The sequence below is a fragment of the Indicator indicator genome, chromosome 2, assembly GCF_027791375.1.
Source record: "Indicator indicator isolate 239-I01 chromosome 2, UM_Iind_1.1, whole genome shotgun sequence".
Taxonomy (NCBI): domain Eukaryota; kingdom Metazoa; phylum Chordata; class Aves; order Piciformes; family Indicatoridae; genus Indicator; species Indicator indicator.
The window spans coordinates 42,765,367-42,789,210 of NC_072011.1; the positions used below are offsets into that span (position 1 = coordinate 42,765,367).

The window sequence follows — 23,844 nt, forward strand, 5'->3', positions numbered from 1 at the left end:
AAGAGCTTGTTGTCTTAGTGCAAGAAATTTTATGATATTTTCAGGATGTTTTAAAAGGTGGAGTATTGACTAGGAAGAAACTGTGTGCATCTTGATGATTTTAAAAGCTGAATTTAGACTAACTTGATCTGCATGCACGGTCAGTAATTACTGTTTTCGGAAGATGTGTGACAGTAGCTTCTGAAATTACTCTGAATCAGTTGAAGAGTTCATTCTGAAAATGTTTCTCATTAAAATGTTAACCTGTTGAGAGGGTGGTGAAGCATTTTACTACCCTGTAAAATGAAGACCTTTGAAACATTACATAACCCAAAAGTTACTTTAAGACTGCCTAGAGGGAAGCTTATGTTTGAAACCTATTCCCTCTCCCTGTACAGTGCTTATCTCTCTTCATTCAGCCTATGTGAATCTACAGATGGCATTTTAATTTTTAGAGGTGAGTTGCTTTTCTCTACGCATGCCTGTAGTCCTAACTGAGGTGATGAGCTTTTATTTCTCCTTCACATATCCTGAGCAGAGATCACTACAGGTTTGGGTATTTCCATAGCTCCATGGGTTTCAAATTAAGCAGGATGCATTAATTTTGCACTAGAGACTTTAGCACAGACAGACACTGGCAATGTTTATTGGCATAGATAAGATGATTTACATTCAGCACACAAAGGTCAGTGTTTCAAAGATCCACAGCTTTGTGCTTTTAACATCACAGGGAGCTGCTAGTTTCTTATGAAGCTATGGCCATGAGGTCCTAGCTATGGTTAAGTTGCAGGAACACATAGGCAGTTATTCTTGAAACACAACATGGCTATTTACGAACTGTTGTACTTCTCATCACATGTGCAAGAGCATTTTGTATTTTAATGTAGTGGCTTAATCCAGACAGAAGCAGATGTGTCTGATGGTCTGTTTTTTTTCAAATACTTTGAGGACTTGAGAAGCCTGTAGTCAAAACCTGCCAGTTGTACTTTTTTTAATGTCACTGTGATTGCACTGGTGTCTAGATTTTAGTCACATCAGTTGTAGTGGAGAGCATTCTCTTTGGCTCTCCTGAAATGCAGTATAGGTTTAAAGTTGGTTTTGTTTCAAAAACTTCTCATAGCTTGATTTGCTTCGAATCATCTGAAAAAGGATTAGAAGCTTAAGTGGAAAATAAATTAGCAGTTGAAGCTATGAGGGTAAACTTAGAAGGATTATTTATCTTGTTTCAATTAATAAACTGGTTGGCAGCTGGGATTAAATGACTTTTTCTCCATTTAGTGTTGTATGTGTGTCTGAGACATCCATGCTTGAGCCTTTCTCTGTAAAAATAATGCTGAGTTTTCTGCATTATTGATCACTTTTGGCCTACTAATCCTGACATTTGTAAATCATTGTATACAAATGTGGGGAGGGGAGAGAAGAGGGCAGTCAGCCCTAAATCTTGCAGTTTAACAACAGCTAATTTCCTTTGTGCTCAGACAGAGTCTGTACATACTTTCTCCTGCCCCCTCAGTACCTAGGGTAGATGATGGTGGACCCTGCAGGCTGGCAAACTGTGCAAAAAAGGAGGCCCCTGCTTTTTCTGTGGAAATGTGCTGGATGTGGGGAAAAGCTGTTGCTCATGGAAGAAAAGTTGAACTGGAAAAGCTTTCATCCACGTTCTAGAAGCATGTTTGGGCAATATCTGCTGAATACAGTGAATTAACTTGGTCTCATTTATAGGGTAGCAGAAACACTTTTGGAAAGAAAACCTCTCGAAAGGACTAGCTGCTGTTCCTGTCTTTTCATGAGATAATAAATCACACAGTTGGGGCATGTTCAAGAGAGCAAGGCTAGCTCAGTTTGGGTTTCAGTGAGGACACAGTATAATTGTGTGGATTTTTTTAAGTTCCATGTGTTACAATCAGAAAGGGATATCTTTTGATTGCCATTAAGGAAACATGTAGCAGCATCTTCTGCCCTTTATGGTAAGCTGTCCTGTTGTGCTTTGTGGTTGTTATTTTCACGTGTACTTATTCAGGCTGCATGAAAACAGTTTAAGGCCCTGCAATGTCTGAGACTCATTATTTCTCTTTCAGAATTCAGATGGGTCTCTCTCTGGGGTTATGCAGAAGTGGAAGGAGTATCAGCTCCAATGCCTGAAATACCTGTATGAGGCACCCCCCATTGTGGCAGGTAAGCCTGCTTGATAAATTCATGGCAACAATAGCAAGGGAGTGATTCTGAACTTAAATACTTCCTCAGCTTACTTTCCAATCCATTTCTTTTTATTGCAGTTGCTTCTGCCCCCTTTCTGTGGGACTTTTCCCTCTGCTGAGGAAGCATTTTATAGAACAAGTTTATCCTAAAGGTGTTGGTCTTCAGGTCCAGAGTGTTTTGCAGAGGCAAGAGGTGGCAGTAGTACATTGAAGTAGTGTGCTAATGTAGTACCCCTGAAACTTTTTTAGGGGTCAGGGTAGAGAGAGCATATAGGTGTTAGTAATACTAGGACCATGCTGTTCACATCAACCTAGCATGTTTTGGGCCTTAAGATTGGTGCAAATTATTTTGAGTATTAAAATGAGGAAATGACTTTAATACTAATAATTACCAAAAAAACCCAAAAACCAAAACCACCAACAAAATCAAACTCCTAAACCAAACCAAAATTTAAAAAAAGACAAAACCCTCAAACAACACCCTCCCCCCAAAAAAAACTGAATAAAGAACAAAAGAAACAAACCACCCAAAACAAAGATGCACTAAAGCAAAACAAGCCCCACAAAGACACACACACAAAATGCCCAAATAAAAACCCCCAAACAAAAAAAAAAAAAAAAACCAAACCACAACTCCCCACGAAAAAAATTCCCAGAAAAATCCTAACCTCCAAACCCCCACAATCCAAAACAAAACCCATCCCAAACTGACCAATAAACCCCAAAACCTAAACCAATACAAAAACTAAACAAAAACCCCAAACACAACCCAAACCAAAAAAGCCCTACAAACCTAACCTCAAAACACAACAAACTCCAAACAACAAAAAATCCAACCAACCAAAGGGGGGGAAAAACCAAACAAAACCAAGACAAAACCAAGCAATAAGTTTATTAATGAAAATGAAGATGCAACGTGTCTTTACAGTTGAGCTGCTGTAATGTGCTGAAAGCAGTTGTGCCACCATCATGACGTTTAGAGGACACTGGTGACTTGTCAATGATGCTCACAACTGGAAACAGTGCAGCCTCTTCTATGCTTCAATGCTTTCAATTTAGAGTTGTATCTGTCAGAGTTGTTTCAAAACTTAAGTTTCCTTCTATTAATGCATTATTTATAGCAGTGAAGAGCAGTAGCTGATGACAACAATAGCAGGACAACATGTCTGCCTCTGCTCCATTATCTTTTTGAGTGGTTGAGTGCTGCTCTCAGAGTCTAATAGATCTGAAGCTGAAGTATTCTCTTGTGGACTAAGCTGTAATGCAAAGTTAGGGTTGGGGGGTATTTTGCTGGTGTATTAGGTTGGACTTTCCATGTGCACAATTGTGAACCCTTCTCAAAGATTAGCTACAATAGTCACAGCAAAAATGATTTTAAATTAAGCTGAAATGTAAGAGTGTAAAAGAGAAGATGCAAATGGATCATTATTGATTTACCTTTCTTTTCCCTTGATTTAGTCAAAGACCCTAATCTGTTCTTCAGTTCCCTCCTGAAACCATGGTTTCCTGTTGTATGTGGATAAGCTTTAGGACAAATCTCATGTAACTCCACAGCAAAGTTTAATTGTATTATGCTGTTATGGCTTAAACACACATGTCCATGCTTTCTGTTACATTCTGCTCTTCAGTCTTCCTCCTTGCAGTATTAATACTAAGCACTGGCATGACCTTCCCTTCCATCTCTCTGCAGAAGGCAAATTCTGCAACAGAACATTTGACAATTATGCCTGCTGGCCAGATGGACTACCTGGCACCTATGTGAATGTCAGCTGCCCCTGGTATCTCCCCTGGGCTAACACAGGTAAGAGCCTTTCCCTGCAGGCACAGCTTTAAATCAACCTTGTTTTCCCCGTGTAATCTGAGCAAGGATAAAATTGACTGAGTTACAGTCTGTTCTCTGCAACATATTGCAGGAATGGGGTTCAGTATAATATACTCTTCATGTGCATTTAGCAGAAGAAAATGAAAATAAAACAAGAGAGTGTTCTTAAGGGTTGCATTTAGTTTGGATTTTTGTGCTCCCATCTGGTTTTGTTGCTTGAATAGTGGTGACTTAATACAAGAGTACTGTGGTGTATGATGAAGGTAATCTACCAATGATATTGGTGTAGTTAGAAAACTCAGATGAAAGTAGCAAAGCTACATGACAGTTCATCATCTAGTAGATAAAGACAAAGAGGTCTATAATGAAAGTGTTTTGTACTGCTTCCTGAAATAAACTTCCATCTCAGAATGCTTCAAGATTAAGGCATTGTTGGTGATTTCAAAGACTTTTCCTCTGGAGGACTGAGTGTCACCTTGAGAATTTACACCCTTATGTACAGGTACTTTTGATGCCACTTGATGGCAATGTATACTAAGTTGCTTTGTCTTTGAAACCAGCGATTTGTACAGCTTGTTCTTTGTGAAGACTGTTCTATATTTTGAAGTCTAAATGAAACAACTTATTAACCAGCTGTCTTGGTGTGGCAAATTAGCTTTAGCCTCTCTTAAGGATACTGGTTGTGGATGTATAAAGCTGACTGCTTGACATAAAGATGGTTTAAGCATGGAGTGTATTTTGTGAGTGTTGGCATGAAAGGATTTGACGAATAAGAGGAAAAATGGGATGGTCAGAGGGTATTTAGATGTATTGGATAATGTGGAACCTGGGCATGATGCAAATGGTAAGGAATAAGTGTGGAAATTGTACTGAGACTGGCTGGGATGGAGATAACTTTCTTCATAGCAGCTTGTGTGATGCTGTTCTTTGTATTTATGGCTAGAAGTGTTGATAATACACCAGTGGTTTGGCTGTTCCTGAACAGTGCTTGTGCAACATTAAAGCTTCTTCTCCCTGCCCTAGGCCATTAAGTGAGGGATCTGCAGGAATTTGGGAGGTGACATAACTGGGACAGCTGACCTGATATGACCAAAGGAATGTTCCCTACCATATAACACTGGTTAGCAGTAAAAGCTCATGGAAAGAGGAAGAAGCAGGTCGAGGCATTCATGATTATGGTATTTGCCTTAATGAGTATGTGTGCTGAGGCCCTGCTTCCCAACAAGTGGATGGACATCTGTCTGCTGTAGAACAGTTAAATTCTTTATTTTGCTTTGCTTGCACATGCACCTTTTGCTTTTCTTAGTAAACTGTCATTATCTTGAAGGAGGAGTGGTGGTGTGTGTATGGATATTCTCACACCAAAATCAAAATACCATCACAACACTGACAATTTATGCACACACTAAAACTTCATCCCTTGTACTTTTATCAATTTACAACCACAAAAGATTTCCCACAGCTATTACTTCCTCTGGCAACATCCAGTCCCCATTTTGACAGTTACCTCTCCCAGGTACTGTCTTTATCTTGACCAATGAGCTTTTCTGTCTTACTTTCTCTCCTATTCTGTTCAAGAGGAGAGTGGGGAAATGAGCCGGTGGGCATTTGGCAGCCAGCCATGGTAAACTCATCCCATCCACCATGGTATTTCAAGGGGCTGCAAGGACATCTGCTTTGCCTGCATTTCTTCCCCTCAATCTTTCTGATCTCAGTGCTTGCAGGGCTGTTGCTCATCTCTCACTGCCAGGCAGTGTTTGGCCCTTTCTCACATATGTTTACCCTGAGGTGGTACCATCTTGGCCAAGGGCTCAGCTATACCCTGCAGTGGGTCCATTGGAACCAACTGTGTCCAGCACAGTGCAGCTCCAGCCTCATTTTACAGAGGCCACCCTGCAGTCTCTACTGCAAACACCTACACACAGATACTCACTACAGTAGGTTACCATGTGTGTTACTTAACAGCTCTTGCTGTTGAGTAGGAGAGGCGCTTGGAAGTGTACAAATTTGATGGGGAAATGTCAGGTCAGTTATTGCAGCCCTTGAACCTTTTGGCTAGCTTTAAATTTGTCCCAAAGGTACCTAAAGCAATATTGCTGAGCCTGGATTGCTGTTTTTGCTTTTATTTGATGTATCTTTTTATACTTTTTATACTAAGGTTTCAAGGTGAGAGATGAGAAGCAACATTATGGCATACTTACTGTTTAAGGAAACTCAAGATGAGATGATTTGCTCCCCACTTTTTCTGCCCCATGTTCTGAGGTCCTGCTGCCACTTGACCCCTTCAGCCTTGTCTGCTTGTCTAAGTGACCTGCATGTTTTGGCAATTTTATTCCTGTCCTGGCTGTGCTTAAGATCTATGGTGAGGTGACTTGCCCCTTCAAGATGTATTGCTCTGTATTCTGCCAGGTGAATATTATGCTGCTATGTTTGCATTTCTAAATTTTGTATTATCTTTTGTGTTATCTAAAGTGTCTTGATAGCAACTGCCAATCTGATAACCTCTGAAGTTAAAACGCTGTTTGCTAATCTTCTTCAGATTATTCATAAAGATGCTAAGTTTTTTTAGAATGGATAAATATAACAAATATTTACCTCATAATCAATTGATATAATTATTAGATGCTGCAGAATTTTTTCCAATAATGCTAATCTTTATCAGTTATCTGAAACTGTTCACAGGATTAAACTTCTTTCCTCTAAACTTGTTTCCTTGCTGCTTTGAGGACCCTGGATGCAGTTATTTGACTTCCAGCTGCACTTGAAACACCACTGCTAAAGAAAGCCAAGGTTTAACACAGTACTGCAGATTATAAATTATTGGAATGTACAGTATCTTTCATACTTCTGGAAATAAGTTTTGTGGGTTTTTTGAAAATTAATTATCCTGAAAACAGTGTTTGTTTCAGTGAAAAGAACACCAGCAATTTGTATAACCTCTTGCTAGAGAGGATTGCAAAAGTTCTTCAGAAAGTCATTAGTCATTAGACCTGGATGTGTTGCCTTGCTGTGCATATACCCAAGTCAGCGTTTTGTCAGCGAGGAACATGGATAAATGGAATAATGAGGCCTTTCATTGTCTAGCAGGAAGCAAGAAGTTTGTATTAGTGCCACTGACACAATTTAGAAGCCTGAATTACCATGACTTGATGCTACAATTTTGTGATGCCTTGTGGAATCATGTTCAAAGTGAATGACAATGGGCTGTCATGATGAAGAGGTAACCTCTGTAAAATGGAAGATCTAGAACAATAGGAAATTGGAAACTGTGACTTACAGTAATCACTAAAGCAAGCCTTGTAACTTGTTCTTGTGTAGCCCTCTATTTAGAACTTGAAATAGGCTTGGTAGCATTGTGGGTCTTCCCTTTCTATACCTGGTGAAAGTGGAGAAAATAAAAACATGAGACCACCTTTGGGAAGTACCTCAAAATGTGTTCATTGAAGGTCATCATGAAGTATGAAGTGCCTGAGCCAAGGTTACTCATTGAAGACTGATGATGCTTTGATTAGGAGTCAGGTTTTCAAGTGTGTTTGCTGGAAGATTTCACACCATAACCCCAGAAGTCTGTTAAGGAATAAATTGAATATTGTGGGGCTCCATTGAAATGGAGAAAACATTGAGTGCAAGTCTCTTTATGACCTGACTGTTTTTGTGAAAAGTATGGAGGAGTTGGAAGCAAGGATAGGTGGCCCAAGAGGCATACAGACACACTGATTGTTCAAGGATAGTATTGGGGGAGCCAAAACCTACCCAGAATCTGACAAGTGATCTGAAGGGCAACAAAAAGGGCTTCTTAAGAGATATGAGAGAAAATTTGGGTCTCCTGCTGAATGGAGCAGGAGGATCTCAGTAACTAGTTACTGTCAGGTGTTAAAACTTTCTGATGGAGTCAGCCAGATTAGGAGACAGGGAAAATAATTTTTGTGAGAAGAGTTTGTAATGCTGGAGCATTCCTTGATCAGTTACAGATTTTGCAAGCAAGACTTATGCTTTAACAGCTTCTACTCTTGTTTGTGTCCCACTTTTATCCTGGTGGCTGTCAGTCTTGAGCTTATGCTCAACAGCATGTGTAGCTCAGCAGGTTGCCTAGCAAAGTGCCAAGCCAAAAATGGTAGAGCTTTTTTACCTGCTCAGCAGGTATGGGCAGTGTCCAACCTCACATGGTGTTAGGAGGTTCTTGTCTCTGCTTGCTGCTACAGAGGTGCTCACTGAGTTGTAACTTTTTTCTTGCTTTCTAATGTGGCAGCTTCTGAATCAGTGCCTACATTGTGGGCATGGGTTCAGCAGTAATACTTACTCCAGATCTTCAGACCTTTCATTTATCTTCGTGTACAAGAGCAACTGCAAGGAGATGGGAATCTGTTCACTGAAAAGCTTGAGAATAAAACTCGTGTTCTTAATGTTGTACACTGGATTGTAGGTGCAATTTTGAGATGTGGCCTGAAGGCTGGTATATCACACGTTTCTTTAGTAGCACTTCACTACTGCCTTTTTCTGTCTGTAGCTGTGCAGCAAATGGGATTTGGAATTTCATTCCACTGAAATGTGAGGGCTTGTCCTCATTCTTTCGAATCTTTTTTTCCTTCCCCATAGACTCCTCAGCCCTTTGTTCATACAGGTCTAGTTCCTGATTGTTCTGATTGCAGTTTTGTTAGCAGTCATCTGGTTCAAGGATATTGGTCATTGCCTTAACAGAAAATTGTGAAATAAGGATATTATAGGTAGTATAAAAAAGGATAGTATAGGTAGTACCTGGGTAATAAGTATCACACTGAAGCCAAAGGATCTGAGGATTAGAGTAGCCTTTGCTTCAATTCAGGTTGAGCTATTGTCATTAGAATCAGAAATAGATGACTAATATGTCAGCACAGTGCAGGGGTTTAGTATTCTAGCAAATAAGGAACCCAGACATTGCAGGGCTGTAACCACAAGGTAGAAGTTCATAAAGTCATCTCTGTCTGTCTAGTGTCATAAAGAATAGCTTTGTGCATGGAGTGAGGAAGCCCATTTGAGACAATGAGAAGCAGTGGCATTAGGGCAAGCAGAAGGTGGAGGAGAATCTAAATTTGGCCAGACTTAGCTTGCTTTCTAGGACGCTGTAGTAAAATTAAAAAATTTTCAGACAACTTCACGTTTTTTCCAAGTTGTTTTGAAGTGCATTGAAAATATAAAGAAAAATGTCTAGAATAGATTAGATTATCAACACAAGCACATGCTTTATTTCTGCTGTCTTATTTACCTTCCCTTCTCCCTGCACCCCCCAAAAAAACCCCCAAAACCAACCAAGCAAAAAAATCCCCAAAACAAACCACCACCACCAAACCAAAAATTCAGCAGAACAAATCACCTGCTTACACATCTTTGAAAGAGCAACTACAGCAGTTTCAAAGCTGCATGGGCTGCTTCACTCCAGCTCTGTTTTGCTTCCCTTTTCTCTTACACAGCTCCTACTGTTGGGTGGGTCTTCATGGTGAAGATGTGAATGCTGAAGTAGCAGGAGGGAGGTTACTGCTGAAGGGATTTATTCTGTGAAGTTGCCAGCACAGAGTTTGGACCATGGCCAAAGCTTGTTGAAGGCATATTTCAAGTACTTCTGTCTTTCTGGGTCAAAGCTTTTGCTCCCATATGTGTCTTGGGCCAAACCTTGCCATCAGTGAAAGCCCAGAAATCCTTTACCATTTATTGGTAGCATTGAAGTTAATACCAGGTAAACTTTGCATGTCTTGCTGTCCACGTTGTGAGATTACCATGAGTTATACTAGGGCAGCAGCTGTGGCAAAGACCAACACAGAAACCTTCAAGGGGAGTAGTATTTCTTTAAGGGATGGTGGGTACCTCACCTCACTGTCACTGGCTGTGTGCTTTTTCTTGTTACCTTTTTGTAATTGAAGGCCAGCTGCCAGTAACACCATGTGGATTTGGAAACTGTGGAGCTGCACAATTCATCTTGCAATTATGCCTCCTCTGGGGTTCTGATATTTTGTTCAATAGCACTAAATCCCTTTTAATTAAAAAACCTTCCAGAGGCACTAGTTTTAGTTGCTCCTATATGCACTTGGCTGCACAAAGGTAGGCTGCAAACTTGCATTAGCAGTGATGTGGCTATTACTTGGATCTCCACTCAATCTTCAGAACTCTTTGAATATTTGTGGGTTTGGTTGGGTTAGGTTTTCTGTTTGTTTTGTTGGTGGGTGGTTGTTGGAGTTTTGTTTTTTTTCTTTCATCTTAGGACTTGTCTCTGGTTTTGGGGTGTCTTGTCTTTATCTATATTGGTATTTAGTCCTGGCACTGCAGTGAATCTTGAGGAACTCCTGGTTATTCTGCTTGCTCTGATTTGAATTAGTGTTAGCAGATTTGGAGTCTCTTTCTTTGGAGGAAACTGTAAACCAGAAGGTGTGTTGGGTTCTCTTCAGTCCTGGATGGAGACGTAAGATCTGTCATATCACAGAATCATTAAAGTTGGAAAAGACCTTTAAGATCATCAAGTCCAACCGTAACCCAACTACTATGCCCACTGAACTATATCCTGAGGCCTCACATCTGTGTTTGATGGCAACTCTACTATGTCCCTGGGCTGCTTGTTTTAATGCCTCACCACTCTCAGTAAAGAAGCTTTTCCTGATGTCCAATCTAAGACTCCTCTGGCACAAGTTAAACTCATTTCCTCTGATCCTGTTGCTAGTTATCTGGGAGAAGAGACCAACACCAGCCTCACTATGACCTTTTCTCAGGTAGTGCTAGAGAGCAATAAGATCTCCCCTTAGCTTTCTCTTCTCCAGACTAAATGGCCCCAGTTCCCTCAGTTGCTCCTTCATAGAACATGCCCTCTAAACCCCTCAGCAGCCTCACTGCTTGTCTCTGGACGTGATCCAGGGCCTCGATGTCTTTCCTGTACTGTTGCACTACTATGAAATCTTCCAATATGGCTACACACAGCTCCTTGAGGACTACTGCCCTACCAAGCTCTTAAATGCTGAATGCTTCTTGTGCCACATAAAGGCCTCGATGGCTTGTATGCCCTTAACTGTTGTTTACCATGGGTCCTCAATGCTTGGCAATTCCTTGTGCCCTCAATATCCACTTTCTTCCTAGTGTTGAGATCCTTTATTTTAACTAATAACTTCTGTTGTCACTCACCTTTACTTAGGTCACCTGTCTCTTGTACTTCACTTTATTGTCTATATTACGCTGTCTTTACTACATTGTGTAACAGTGGTGACACCTGTTCCTTTAGTCTCCCAGAAGACCAGGCAAAGTGCAGCCTGGGGAACCCTGGACACAATGTTAGCTTTTTGGCCTCTGATGTGAAAGACCTAAAAGTCCCTCTGGTAGCAGAATAACCCAGCAGTACTATCACATGGTCTCTTATAGTAACAGTGTGGCTACCTCTTGCTACTACAGATGCAGTCAGAGTCTGACCAAATACAAAGAGATGAAGAGCATCTTGGAGATCTAGGACCACAGCTGCACTTCACAAATTTGCCCAGTCACAGTGATTGCATGAAACAAGCTCTAGGGGAAATCTGTGGTATGGTAATAGAGGCCAGAGACAGAGTTGCTGCTCCAGAGTACCTGTAGGTGCAAAGACACACCCAGATCAACTCTTTCACGTTTATCCCAGCTGTAACCATTAGCAGTGTGGTCCTTGTGTCAGTGTGAGCTGAAATTCCACCTCCCCCCCCACCGACAATAACCAGGCTAGCCCAGTCTGGAAGCAAATGAAAGCTGTATTTACAAAGCAGAATCTACCATCTATGATGAAATGCAATGAATATGTACAAATATACAAAATTCACAACATGTACAAATATATACAATCAACAGAAAAGCACAACCAAGCTCCCTTTGCTTCCCCCCCAAAGGGGATCCTTCCCAAAGGGGCCTCCCTCTCCCAGGAGCTTCCCTCCCCCCCAGGTCCCCCTTGGACAGAAAGCAGAGTTAGTTAGAGCAGAGTTGTTAACTTAGCTGCCAAGGTCAGTACGTGTTATCTTCAGCCAGAAGAGAAGAAGAAACAGCAGCCAGACAGCCCAGCAACTGCCCCCACTGCAGAACGCAGAATGTGCAGAGTGCCCACTTTGTTTTGGGTAATAGTTCTTAAACATTTCTATCTATCCAATGGAAGTGTTTAGAACAATCAGTATTTTGATTTCCTACACCCAATAGTGACTTATTTACACTCTTTCACTTTCTCTGTTCTGAACTTTGCAAGGAAAAATTAAAAAGACAGTTTCAAACCATCACAGTCCTACTAGTCTTCTTCCCCTTCCCATCAAAGATGGTCACGAAAGGCCAATGCTCAAGTAATTGTGCTGTCCTGTTTCTTTTTTTCTGCCAGGACACTGCCTGTCTCTGGGCATTGTTTGCACTTGGAGTGGGAGGGTGTTTAGGTACAGGGCACCATAGTGCCATAAACAAAAAGCAGAAACAGAAAGAAAATGCTTGCTGCTGTTTGTGAGACTTCCTTGGGTAATGACAGTGGGGTGGTGAAACACTGCTGTTACCTGTGCAAGGAAGGCTGAAGTAAACAACACATGTTGTTTCTCAGTGGGTCTGTGGAAAGCCCTACAGCTGGGGAAACAGAATTCTGTGTGAGAGCTTTCCTTTGAACAGTTTTGAAGTGCATGTATAGCTGGAACATTTGGTTTGGACAACCAGGTTAAACCTTGTCTGGTTTTCATCTCTTTCACTTTTTGTTTAGTCATCCAGTCTCACAGTTCAAGATCTTAGAACCAAGGTAGTAGCTGACTGTGTGAACATGTAGCAAAACTACCTGTTTGTCTTTTAACATGCATGAAAATAAATTTCATTTCAGATATTGGATACAATGAAGATGGTTGGACATTTAAGTTTCTTCTCTTCTTTGCTCTAATAAAATCAAATTTCTAGAAAGCTCTCTATAATGCTGGAGAGTGATGTGAACTTTTTCAGTTAAAAACATGTTGCTTTGTGTTTGCTGCCCCATAACTAATTGTCATGGTTTAGCACACTGGCTAAACTCTGCTCCCCCCCCCAATCTCCTCCTTCTCCTTACCAAGAGATAAGAAAAATGGAGGGGAAAAAAGGCAGAGTGAGAGTTTTCAGCTTAATTTACAAAGAGTATTTTTACTCCTCTGCTACAAAGCTATCAGATTACATCATAGATAGTGAACAAAAGGGAAAGGAATACCTGTCGGAATCCTGTAACAAGTGGAAGCGCAGCCACCTGTTCATGGACCAGAAAGGAGGGAGAGGCAGAGAATCTTCTGTCTGGCATGGTAATGCCCTGCAGCTGTAAACACTGTGAAGTCATGATTCTGAGAGTAGGGAATATTATGTGGCTCCAACCACTACACCAATTCAAAAATCATCCTTTCTTGCACTAAAAGATGTCTTAAGTTAATTTGCAATTTCAGTGTGCTTAAAATAATAATCAAACACCCCTGGTATTTCAAGTTCACTTCTTGCCTCTCTTTGTTCATCTCAGCTGGTAGTATACCAAAGAACTCTAGAACACATGCTGCTCATCTCAAGGTTAGATATAGGGGCTATTGGAAGAAATAGTTTAAAAAAATCATTAATAGATATGTTATTAACATACATTCGCTGTGGACCATGTGACAATATAATTCTCTATTTTATCAATTGTATTTGTTTAAACAAAAGAAATATAGTTTTAAATTGCTGATTAACTTTGGATTGTGGTACATAAAACAGGGCAATGGCTTATGAACTTTCATCTGAGGTGAGGTGGTTTTTTTTTGTTGTTGTTGTTGGTTTTTGTGTTTTTTTTTTTTTTTTTTTTACTGACTTTAGGGATGCCGGAAAGCTGTATGCTCCAGTTTCTCTGCTGCTGCTGCCAAAACTTAGGCACTCCTCATCAGGTGTTTAATAGGAATAGAAGGAGACTTTGCATGTGGCCAGACATTGAAGTGCATACCTGGGTGATGGGAACAGCTGCTTTTTGTCCATGTCAGGTACCTGAGGATCTCTCTCTAGGAAGAATTTTGGGTTCTGTTTTGTTGGACATAGCATGAATGCTATGGGATATCATCTTGCTGTGACTGTATCTGCCAGAGCTGGAGTAGTTAACAGGACTGAATGTTTCCCAGCATTTTTTCCGATTATAACTATGTTGTTTTTCTTAAAGTAATTCCTTGATGTGTACTGTCAAGCATATCAAGGCACAGCTCTGCAGGGATAGAGCTGAGCCTCAGTCTGTGACTGCTTGAAGTTGCCTCCAGCTGATGTGTGAATAAAATGTTTAAGTGAGAAATAAACATTGTTGTGTTCAGCTGCAAGGAGGCTACTGGACTACCTTTGTGCCTTGCCTGTGCTAGTCTGGTGGGTAGCTTATCTTCCACCATGTTTGAGCTCACCAATTACCTTAAACTTCATCTATGCTTTCATTACTGGTCTTGCATAATTGAAATATGTATTATTTACCTACTTTTATTTGTTTCAACAGAGTATACTGTACTACAATGTAGGGATCTCAAATCTCCCTTCATGTTACTTGTACGTAAGAACTTGCAGGTTTTAGTTACAGTGGACAAAGAGTAAACTGAACTAATGAAGGACCTGAATAAATTTAGTGCTTTTGTGTTCTAAATAATTAAGTGCTTTGCTGAAAACAGCTCAATAGCTCTGGCTGACTTAAATGTTACTAATTTCTTAAAGTATTGGGTTTTAGGTTGGTTGGTTGAAGTTCCCAAGTACCTAAGATGGGATCATGCTTGACTAATATGAGAGCATTCTATGATGTTGTAACTGAATGGGTAGATGCAGGGAGACCAGTGGATACAGTCTACCTTGACCTTAGTAAGGCTTTTGATACTGTCTCGCATAACATCCTTGTGAGTAAATTCAGGAATTATGGGATAAATGAACAGACAGTGAGATGGATTAGGAACTGGTTACACAACAGAGTGCAAAGATCAATGGTGCCAAGTCCAGCTGGAGAGCTGTAACTAGTGGAGTTCCTTCAGGGATCAGTACTGGGTACAGTCCTGTTCGATATCTTTACCAATGACATTGATGATGAGACAGACAAACAGAATGTCTGCTCAGCAGGTTTGCTGATGATACCAAACTGGGAGGCTTGGTTCAACAAGGGTAAGTGTAGAGTCCTGCACGTAGGAAGGAATAATAATCTGCACCAGTACAGGTTAGGGAGGCGATCTGCTAGAGAGCAGCCCTGTGGAGAATCTGGGAGACCTGGTGGATAAGAAGTTATCCATGGGACAGCAATGCGCCTTTGTGGCCAAGAAGGCCAATGGGATCCTGGGGTGCCTTAAGAAGAGTGTGTCCAGCGGATCAAGGGAGGTTCTTCTCCCCCCTCTACTCTGCCCTAGTGGACTATTGCATCCAGTTTTGGGCTCCCGAGTTCAAGAGGGACAGGGATCTACTTGAGAGAGTCTAATGGAGAGCTACCAGGATGATGAAGAGACTGGAGCATGTGACCTATAAGGAAAGGCTTGAGAGACTCTGGGGCTTTTTTAGTCTGGAGAGGTGATTTAATAAGGGTATATAAATATGAGGGCTAGGTGCCAGGAAGGAAGGGACAGCGTCTTCTCACTTGCACCCTGTGATAGGACAAGGGGCAACGCATGTAAACTACAGCACAGGAAGCTCCACCTCAACACGAGGAAGAACTTCTTTACTGTAAGGATTATGGAGCGCTGGAACAGGCTCCCCAGAGAAGTTGTGGAGTCTCCTTTTCTGGAGACTTTCAAGACCTGTCTGGATGCATTTCTGTGTGACCTACACTAGATTATATGATCCTGCTCTGGCAGCATGTGGTGGACTTGAAGATCTCCAGAGGTCTCTTCTAACCTCTAACATCCTCTGATAGAATATGAATATTTGATCTTAAGGTCAGAACATAGGTGGGGAGCAACTTGTTAGAAAAGCTATATAACCTACAGCCGACTTCTTCCTCATTTTTTCAAGGATCTCTTGTATTTGATCTTTGGATGAGGGGAAATGCTCCTCTTGTATCCAGTCCATATATGTTCTCTCACACAACAAATAAACGCCTGGTGCAATTTTTGCAGTATTACTATTTTCTACTGTATAATTTTGCTGGTAACTTTTTGCAGTATTATTATTTTCTACTGTCTAGTTTTGCTGGTAACTTTTTCCCCTTGAGAGTTTTCTGTAACAGACCATATTTTTTCCTAAGAAACTTAGGTCTTTACTATGAATTTTGAAAGTATGAGTAATCCTCCTCAAACATGTTCCAAATGTTAAGTACTAGTATTCCTATATGTCACTTAAAATTTTTGTTGAATAAGAACAGAGTTTTTCTGGGTAGCATGTTTATGAGAGAATCTGGGTACATGACTACTTTAATAGCAATAATAATGAATAATGGTGGTTGGCACCTGGCCAGACTCATCTGAACTTTCTTGAACTAATTTACTTTTTGACAATTGGAATGAGCAGAAATGAATTACACTAGAAATGGATCAAGTGCTCATCAGCATATTTCTTCTGGAAGCAAAAAAACCTGTCTTCTACACACAAAACCTGCATGATAGTTATCCTGGAGCTTAATGAAGCACGGCATCAGCAATTTCCTTCAAACAGAGTCAGAGCATGGGCAAGAATGCGGAAAACATTGTTTTTGTCTGACAAATGACAGTGGGCCTCTGAGTTTGTGTTTTGTGGGGGGTGGGGTTGTTGTTTGGTTTTGTTTTGTTTTGTTTGTTTTGTTTTAATCTCTGGTTGTATTGGAAGCAGCTATCGGCAGGAAAAGAAATGTTTAAGTCCGTATGTCTGTCCAAATACTATCTAAGCAATGAAAATTGAGTGGAAACAAAAATGGCATCAAAGACTTGGGGAAGATTAGGAATAGAATGATGGAAGAGATCCTTAGTTTTGGATTGTGGGTAGGTCCTAGTTTCTGGAGGGTGAGAATCAGATTGATGGTAAGATTTGCTTTGTAGTGGCAAGGTAAATCCAGCAACTTCAGTAACAGCTTTTATTTAGTAACTTATAGATTTGCAGAACTTTGAGATTCAACACAGCAGAAGTCTGGTTTAAGGCTCATAAATTGTGTTGTCAAAACCTTGTCCTGCGTTTCAGCATGTGGATGAGGAAGACTGATCTGATGGTATTGGTGATATGCTTCTTGCAGCTTATGGGAGTGAATTCCATATGTACGTTCTCTAGACTTCTTTTTCTTCAAATCCTGTGGGACTCAGGCCAAACGTGCTTTTTGTGCACAGACCAAGCAGGACTTCTTGCATACTTCCAGCTACAGCAGGTTTCAGATCAGAGAGATGTGGCACTTCATTGATTTTGGTGTTCTTACTGTTTGGAAGAGCTTCTGGGATGTGTTTGATAAAGGAGATGTGAGAGACTGGACTCAGGTTGCAATTTCATTCAGTTATATTGTGGGTTTTTTGGGTTTGTTTTTTAGTTTTTGGTTTTATAACTGGTGAATTAAAGAAGCTGAGAGGAGTAAGAGAGTGCAGGGTGAAGTCAACAGTGAGTAGGTACACCAGCAGCACAGAGATAAACATCACAACAACAGGGGAGGGTTGGAAGTATAAAGCTGAAGAGGATCATGGAGGGAAATCCATGTGGTAGAGGAAGAAGAATGACGTGACAGTAGTGAAATGGAGAAAGCAAGAGGAGGCAGTGAGAAAGAGAAGAAACTGGGAGTGGAAGGCAGAGAAATATTAGTGAAGCTGTGAAGCTTGAAACCCTAAATTAGTATGCTTTTGTGTAGTGGAGAAATAACTGGCAAAGCACAGGGGTGATATTGCACAGGGCAGTGTACTGAGCTGTATTTCTTCTTACACCTGAGCTAGCTGGATTTGGTTTTATTGCATAGTACTACAATTTATCATGTAGATGCAGCTTGTATCTGTAATGCTAGGTCTGCAGAGAGTATAACAGTGATGTCTGTAGGAAAGTCTTTACCAACTGATGTAATTTTTCTGTACAGCTACAGATGCTTTAGCACATGTATACAGAGGTAATAAGCTTTTCACCAATGTTAGAGTGCACAGCTTGCTCAATGAAAATGGGTATCTTTGCTGTCAGTGTGAGCTGGAATTCCCCCCACACCAATAATAACCAGGCTAGCTCAGTCTGGAAGTGAATGAAAGCTGTATTTACAAGCAGATCTACAATCTATGATGAAATGCAATGAATATGTACAAATATACAAATTTCATAACATTTACAAATATATACAATCAACAGAAAAGCACAAACAACCTCCCTTTGCTTCCCCCCAAAGTGGACCTTCCCCAAGGGGCCTCCCCCCAGACCCTCCTGGCAGAGTTAGCTAAAAGCAAAAAAAGGCTGTTAACTTAGCTCGCCAAGGTCAGTGTGTTATCTTCAGCCAGAAGAGAAGAAAAAGCAGCCAGACAGCCCAGCAAGTTGCCCCGACTGTGCCTACTTTGTTTTGAGTAGTAGTTCTTAAACATTTCTATCTATCCAATGGAAGTGTTTAGAACAATCATTACTTTGCTTTCTTACACCCAATAGTGACTTATTTACACTCTTTAGCTTTCTCTGCTTGAACTCCAAGAAGAAAAATTAAAGAGACAGTTTCAAACCATCACAGTCCACCTCTTCTAAACAATTCCATTTGCTGCTACTACTGTTTGTCTAATCTAAAATAATATTTACAACGAGTGAATAAAGATCCATTCCAGCTATCTCAGATGTAGATGATCCCAAAGGGTCAAATCACAGGAAAAACAGCAAACAGCTTGTTTCCTCGCAGATGGAGCAAAGAAAGGAACAGGGACTCTCAGGTGACTCAGGGCTCTCAGGGTTCATAGGGTTTGTGACCGTAGATCTTGTGGATTCTCCTCTTGGGCACGATGTCGTATCTGTACAACACTCTGAATTTAACCTCTCTCAGCCAAAGTTAGATTTCTTTGTGGAATGCACTGAATTTCACCATTTTCTTGCATTACCCAATAGGTGTGACCAGGACCTTCAGCAGAAACCACCCCTCAGACAGGTTTGGCCTCTCCTGAAGGAGAAAATACCCAAACAGTTTTGCCTAACAGATTATTTTCTCTGATAACAGGAACTCTATCACCTTCCTCCTTTCACAACAAATCTGATTGGGCAGGTCCAACTTGATTCACTGAACCTCTACTATTCACTAACCAGGTTGCTTGTGCTAAATGTTTCTCCCAGTTTTTCAAAGATCCACCCCCAATGGCTTTGAGAGTGGTTTTCAGCAAACCGTTGTAGCGTTCGATCTTCCCTGCAGCTGGTGCATAGTAGGGAATGTGGAATATCCACTCGATGCCGTGCTCTTTGGCCCAGCTTTTTACAAGATTGTTCTTGAAATGAGTTCCATTGTCTGACTCAATTCTCTTTGGAGTTCCATGTCTCCACAGGATTTGTCTCTCCAGACCAAGAAAGGTGTTACGTGCAGTTGCATGAGGAACTGGATAAGTTTCCAACCATCCAGTGCTTGCCTCTACCATAGTCAGCACATACTGCTTACCAGATGGAGAACGAGGTAGAGTGATGTAGTCAATCTGCCAGGCTTCACCATACTTGTACTTGGACCATCGGTCACCGTACCACAAGGGCTTGATCCGCTTTGCCTGCTTAATAGCAGCACAAATGTCACAGTCATGGATGACTTGTGTGATAGCATCCATGGAAATGTCAATGGATCTGTCACGAGCCCATCGGTAGGTTGCATCTCTGCCTTGATGTCCTGACGAGTCATGGGCCCACCGAGCTAAGAACAGCTCACCTCGGTGTTTCCAGTCAAGATCAGGATCAAGATCAGAGTTTGTGTCCACTTGGGGAAACTCTTGCAGCTAGATCTGCCTGATGGTTATGTTTTTGTTCCTCAGTAGCTTTGCTCTTAGGAATGTGAGCATCAGTGTGCCTCACTTTCACTGGGATTCTTTCAATGTGAGCAGCAATGTCTTGCCACAGATCTGCAGCCCAGATAGGCTTTCCTTTTCTCTGCCATCCATTCTTTTTCCAATCTTTTATTCAACCCCACAAGGCATTGGCTATCATCCATGAGTCGGTGTAGAGATAAAGCTTTGGCCATCTCTCACGTTCAGCTACGTTAAGAGCTAGCTGGACAGCTTTTACCTCTGCAAATTGACTGGATTCTCCTTCTCCATCTCTCGCTTCTGCAACTCTGCGCGTTGGACTCCACACTGCAGATTTCCATCTCCGCTTGTTCCCAACAAGACGACAGGAACCATCTGTGAACAAAGCATATCTCTTTTCATCATCAGACAGATCACTGTAAGGAGGAGCTTCCTCAGCACGAGTTACTCTCTCCTCTGGAGGTTTTGCACAGCTTGTGCCTTCTGGCCAGTTTGTGATCACCTCCACCAAACCAGGTCTTTCAAGATTTCCCATTCGAGCTCTCTGTGTTATCAGAGCCATCCACTTAGACCAGGTAGCATCTGTTGCATGATGTGGTGAAGAACCTTTACCTTTGAACATCCAATTCAGAACTGGCAATCCAGGACCTAGAAGAAGTTGTGACTAGGTTCTAATCACTTCAGAAGCAGCTTTCACTCCTTCATAAGCAGCTAAAATCTCTTTCTCTGTTGGAGTGTAGTTAGCTTCTGAGCCTCTATAGCCACAACCCCGGAAACCCAAGAGGACATCCACGTGTCTCTCCTGGAGCTCTTTGCCATAAGCACCAGGTTGGACCATTGTCACTCGTGGCCGTGTACAGAATGTTCTTAATGTCTGGACCAGTTTGGACAGGTCCCAGACCCATCACTTGGACTACTTCTCACTTTATCTGGTCAAAGGCTGCTTGTTGCTCAGGACCCCACTGGAAACTGTTTCTCTTTTGAGTCACATCATAGAGAGGTTTCACAATCTGACTGTATCAGGAATGTGCAGTCTCCAGAATCCCACTGTGCCTAAGAAAGCACAGATACCCATTTTTGCTCTTCAAAACAAGAGATGCTTCCTTGTATCTGTTCTGCTTTGAAGTATCCACTTCCTTTTACTTTCTATATATAGTGGGTAATGCTTGTGGAATTATAGTCCTCTCTAAATGAAATCTGATTTTTTGGGTTCCTTTTAATAGTATATTTTGCAGTTGCCAGTGCTGAAAGCTTCCAGTCATTTAGGACCTTTTTGTTAATCTTTATAACTGTTGTGAGAGGTGATAAATTAGGATTATTGAATCATTGATTCTTTACCCCATTGTATTTGAGGATGAGTAAATACCACAAATTTCTCTGTTGCAAAAGACTGGCAGTTTGTTCGCAGCATGTGGCATTGGTTTTAGACTGCATCTTCTGGGGCTTCTTGTTTTGCTCAGAAGCTGCATCAAACAACTGGTGTTTATTTGCATGTATTTTCCTCTCCCTCTTAGCTATACACTTGCAATATACTAGTTGCATATTTTCTTTTCTCGAAGCTGTTTTCTTTTGCTTTAGCTCAGCAAGCATTAAACCAATGCTTTGTCTGGCTGTTTCCATTTCTTCTAGCTTGTTTTTATTTCCTTCTCTGCATGATTTTTTTGTTGTTTTTTTGTTGTTGTTTTGGGTTTGTGGAGTTGTTTTTTGTTTGGTGGGATTTTGGTTTTGGGTGTTTTTTTGTTTGTTTGTTATTTTGCTTATTTTTATAAGTCCCTGGAGCATGGACATAGTAAAATAGATTTCTTCCTCTGCTCTGGGAAGACTTTAGCTGTCTTTTACAGCCTTTTAGGAAAATTGTTGCATAATTTTTTACTCTATTTAAATGTTTCCTAATAAGATGTCTCCTATTAATTATGTCAACTGATCCAATAGCTTCAAAACACAAAACCTCTTCATACTGCTTTCACAAGTTTATTATGCATTAAACTGCCAATCATATTTGTTGTTGTAATAAATTTATTCCTACCCACCTTTATTTATTCTGAACAAAACTTTTAATGATGCTTTTTGGTAACTTATTAAACCTTCATCAATCTGCACTGCTATCATGAATACTTAGTTATCACAAACAATCTTTTTTATTACATTAACTCACATATCTTTTATAGTTCATAAACACTTTCTATTAAATACAATGCACACATGCATGCATTTTTATAAGCTGTTTTCTACAGTGTATTTTAAGAAGTTGTGTTGATTTAAGTGTGGTCTAGCGTAGCTAATGCAGCCCTTTCTCAAGATAAGTTACTCAGCTGAAATACTTGGAGAGTTTAGCTCCTTCTAGGGTAATACTCTGTATTAAAAATCAGTATTGTTTTTCAGGAAGATATTTAATTTTTATGAGATTAACTTCCACCAAACAATGTATAAGGTTACAACTTAATGTTTTGTGATCTAGTATGATTTACTTTGCTCATACAACCTTTATTGGCCACTGTTATGCAAGTAGTTTTTAATTATGAAACTATATTCTATTATTTTTTCAGAGATACCATATTCTTTCTCTATACAGAATGGGTCTGCTTGGGAGATAAGTAGTAAAGGAGGGCTCTTCTCTGTAGGATCAGTGCCTCATTAACTGTGGGAGCTTGTGTTGAGAGGCAAGATATTGCAGAGCTAGCAATGATGATCTCTGCACTCAGAGTACTGAATGCCCATGAAGAAGAAATTCTGTGGCTGCATAATTTTCTTCATTGCATAAATCTGGCTTTACTATGTGACTAGAATAATTTCTCCATTTTTTGGATCATCTGTATACGTGTATGAGATAATAACATTTAGTCTTCATTGGGGAGTTTGAATTGGTGGTCTTTGAATGGACTGTAAAAATGAAAAAAATACTGTATTAGCAATAGACTTGATTCATTATGCTTAAATATAATTTGGCATCTCATAGTAGTAAGGATGAATAATTTCCAAGTAATCTCCCTCTATTCTGTATCCTGGATAAACAGTGGATTCTGTTGGAAAAAATGTATGACTGTGTACATCAAAACAGTGTTACTGGGTGGAACTAAACACCACATAAGTTACTTTAGCTTAACATTGCCTAGTTCTTGAATGTTTAGTTTTGTTGTGTTCATTTTAATTCCAAAACAAATATTTTAAAATAAGAATTTATATGCAGGTCATACTCTTTGGATGATGCCAAACAGCATAATCTCTATATGCAGTGTCTCTGACTTTGTGATTTTGATAGCACAGCACAGAAATCAGGCACTGAAGATATCCAGGACACTCAGGGTGGGCTTGTGCAGCCTGTGGCGTGGCCTGTGCTCACTTAATTGGATCTCCTCTCGTACCCAGCACAGGTACCTGTTAGGTCTGCCATGCATCCGTCTCTTGGTAGGAGTGTGGGTGCATGTCTCTCTCTTGATACTGTTCTTTGCAGTAATTTTTTAAAAATTTGGTGGTGGTTGTTGTTTTTGGTTTGTTTGTTTGTAAGAGGCCAAAGGGATTTGTGGTTCTTTCAAGCTAGGACCTCTTGGTGGGAAAATTCAGAGTAGGGGTGTTCAGTTCTGTTTCCCCATTTCTTACTCAAACCTTAGTCTAAAACTAAAAATTATGCTCTTCCTCCTGCAAGAACTCAAAGTGACCACCAATCTTTCTGCCTGCAAGGCGAAATGCTACTTTTCAATTTATTTTTTTATATCATTACTAAAGCAAAGAAGTTAGGATGACTAATATGCAATGAGAGAGGAGGAATTGTGGGAAGGGATACTAAATAAAGTACTAGTAGTTAAACTGCCTGTTGAGATAATATAATTTCAAATGATGTGGCAGTGAGCCCAGTATAAGTGCGCATTTTGATAAATGTGTTTCTTGGACAGTAGAGCAGGCTGGAGCTCCTTCTGCTTCCCAGAGGCTTTGTGATCAGTTTGCTCCCTCATGTTTCATTTCCAGCTGCGTGCTCATGGACAAGTGCACAAGTCTTGGGTTTGAAATATCTTCACTGCAAGCAAAGCAG

The 23,844-nt window shown here is 40.6% G+C and overlaps 1 protein-coding gene across 1 annotated transcript in view; it reads left to right on the forward strand.

The window, feature by feature from the left end:
- Window positions 1-23,844, forward strand: part of GLP1R (glucagon like peptide 1 receptor) — a gene marked incomplete at its 5' end in the record, with an annotated part of 93,863 nt that overhangs the window by 32,519 nt on the left and 37,500 nt on the right. The window contains 2 exon segments of the mRNA XM_054397020.1: window positions 2,058-2,154; window positions 3,868-3,978. Coding sequence (XP_054252995.1) covers window positions 2,058-2,154; window positions 3,868-3,978 — 208 coding nt within the window.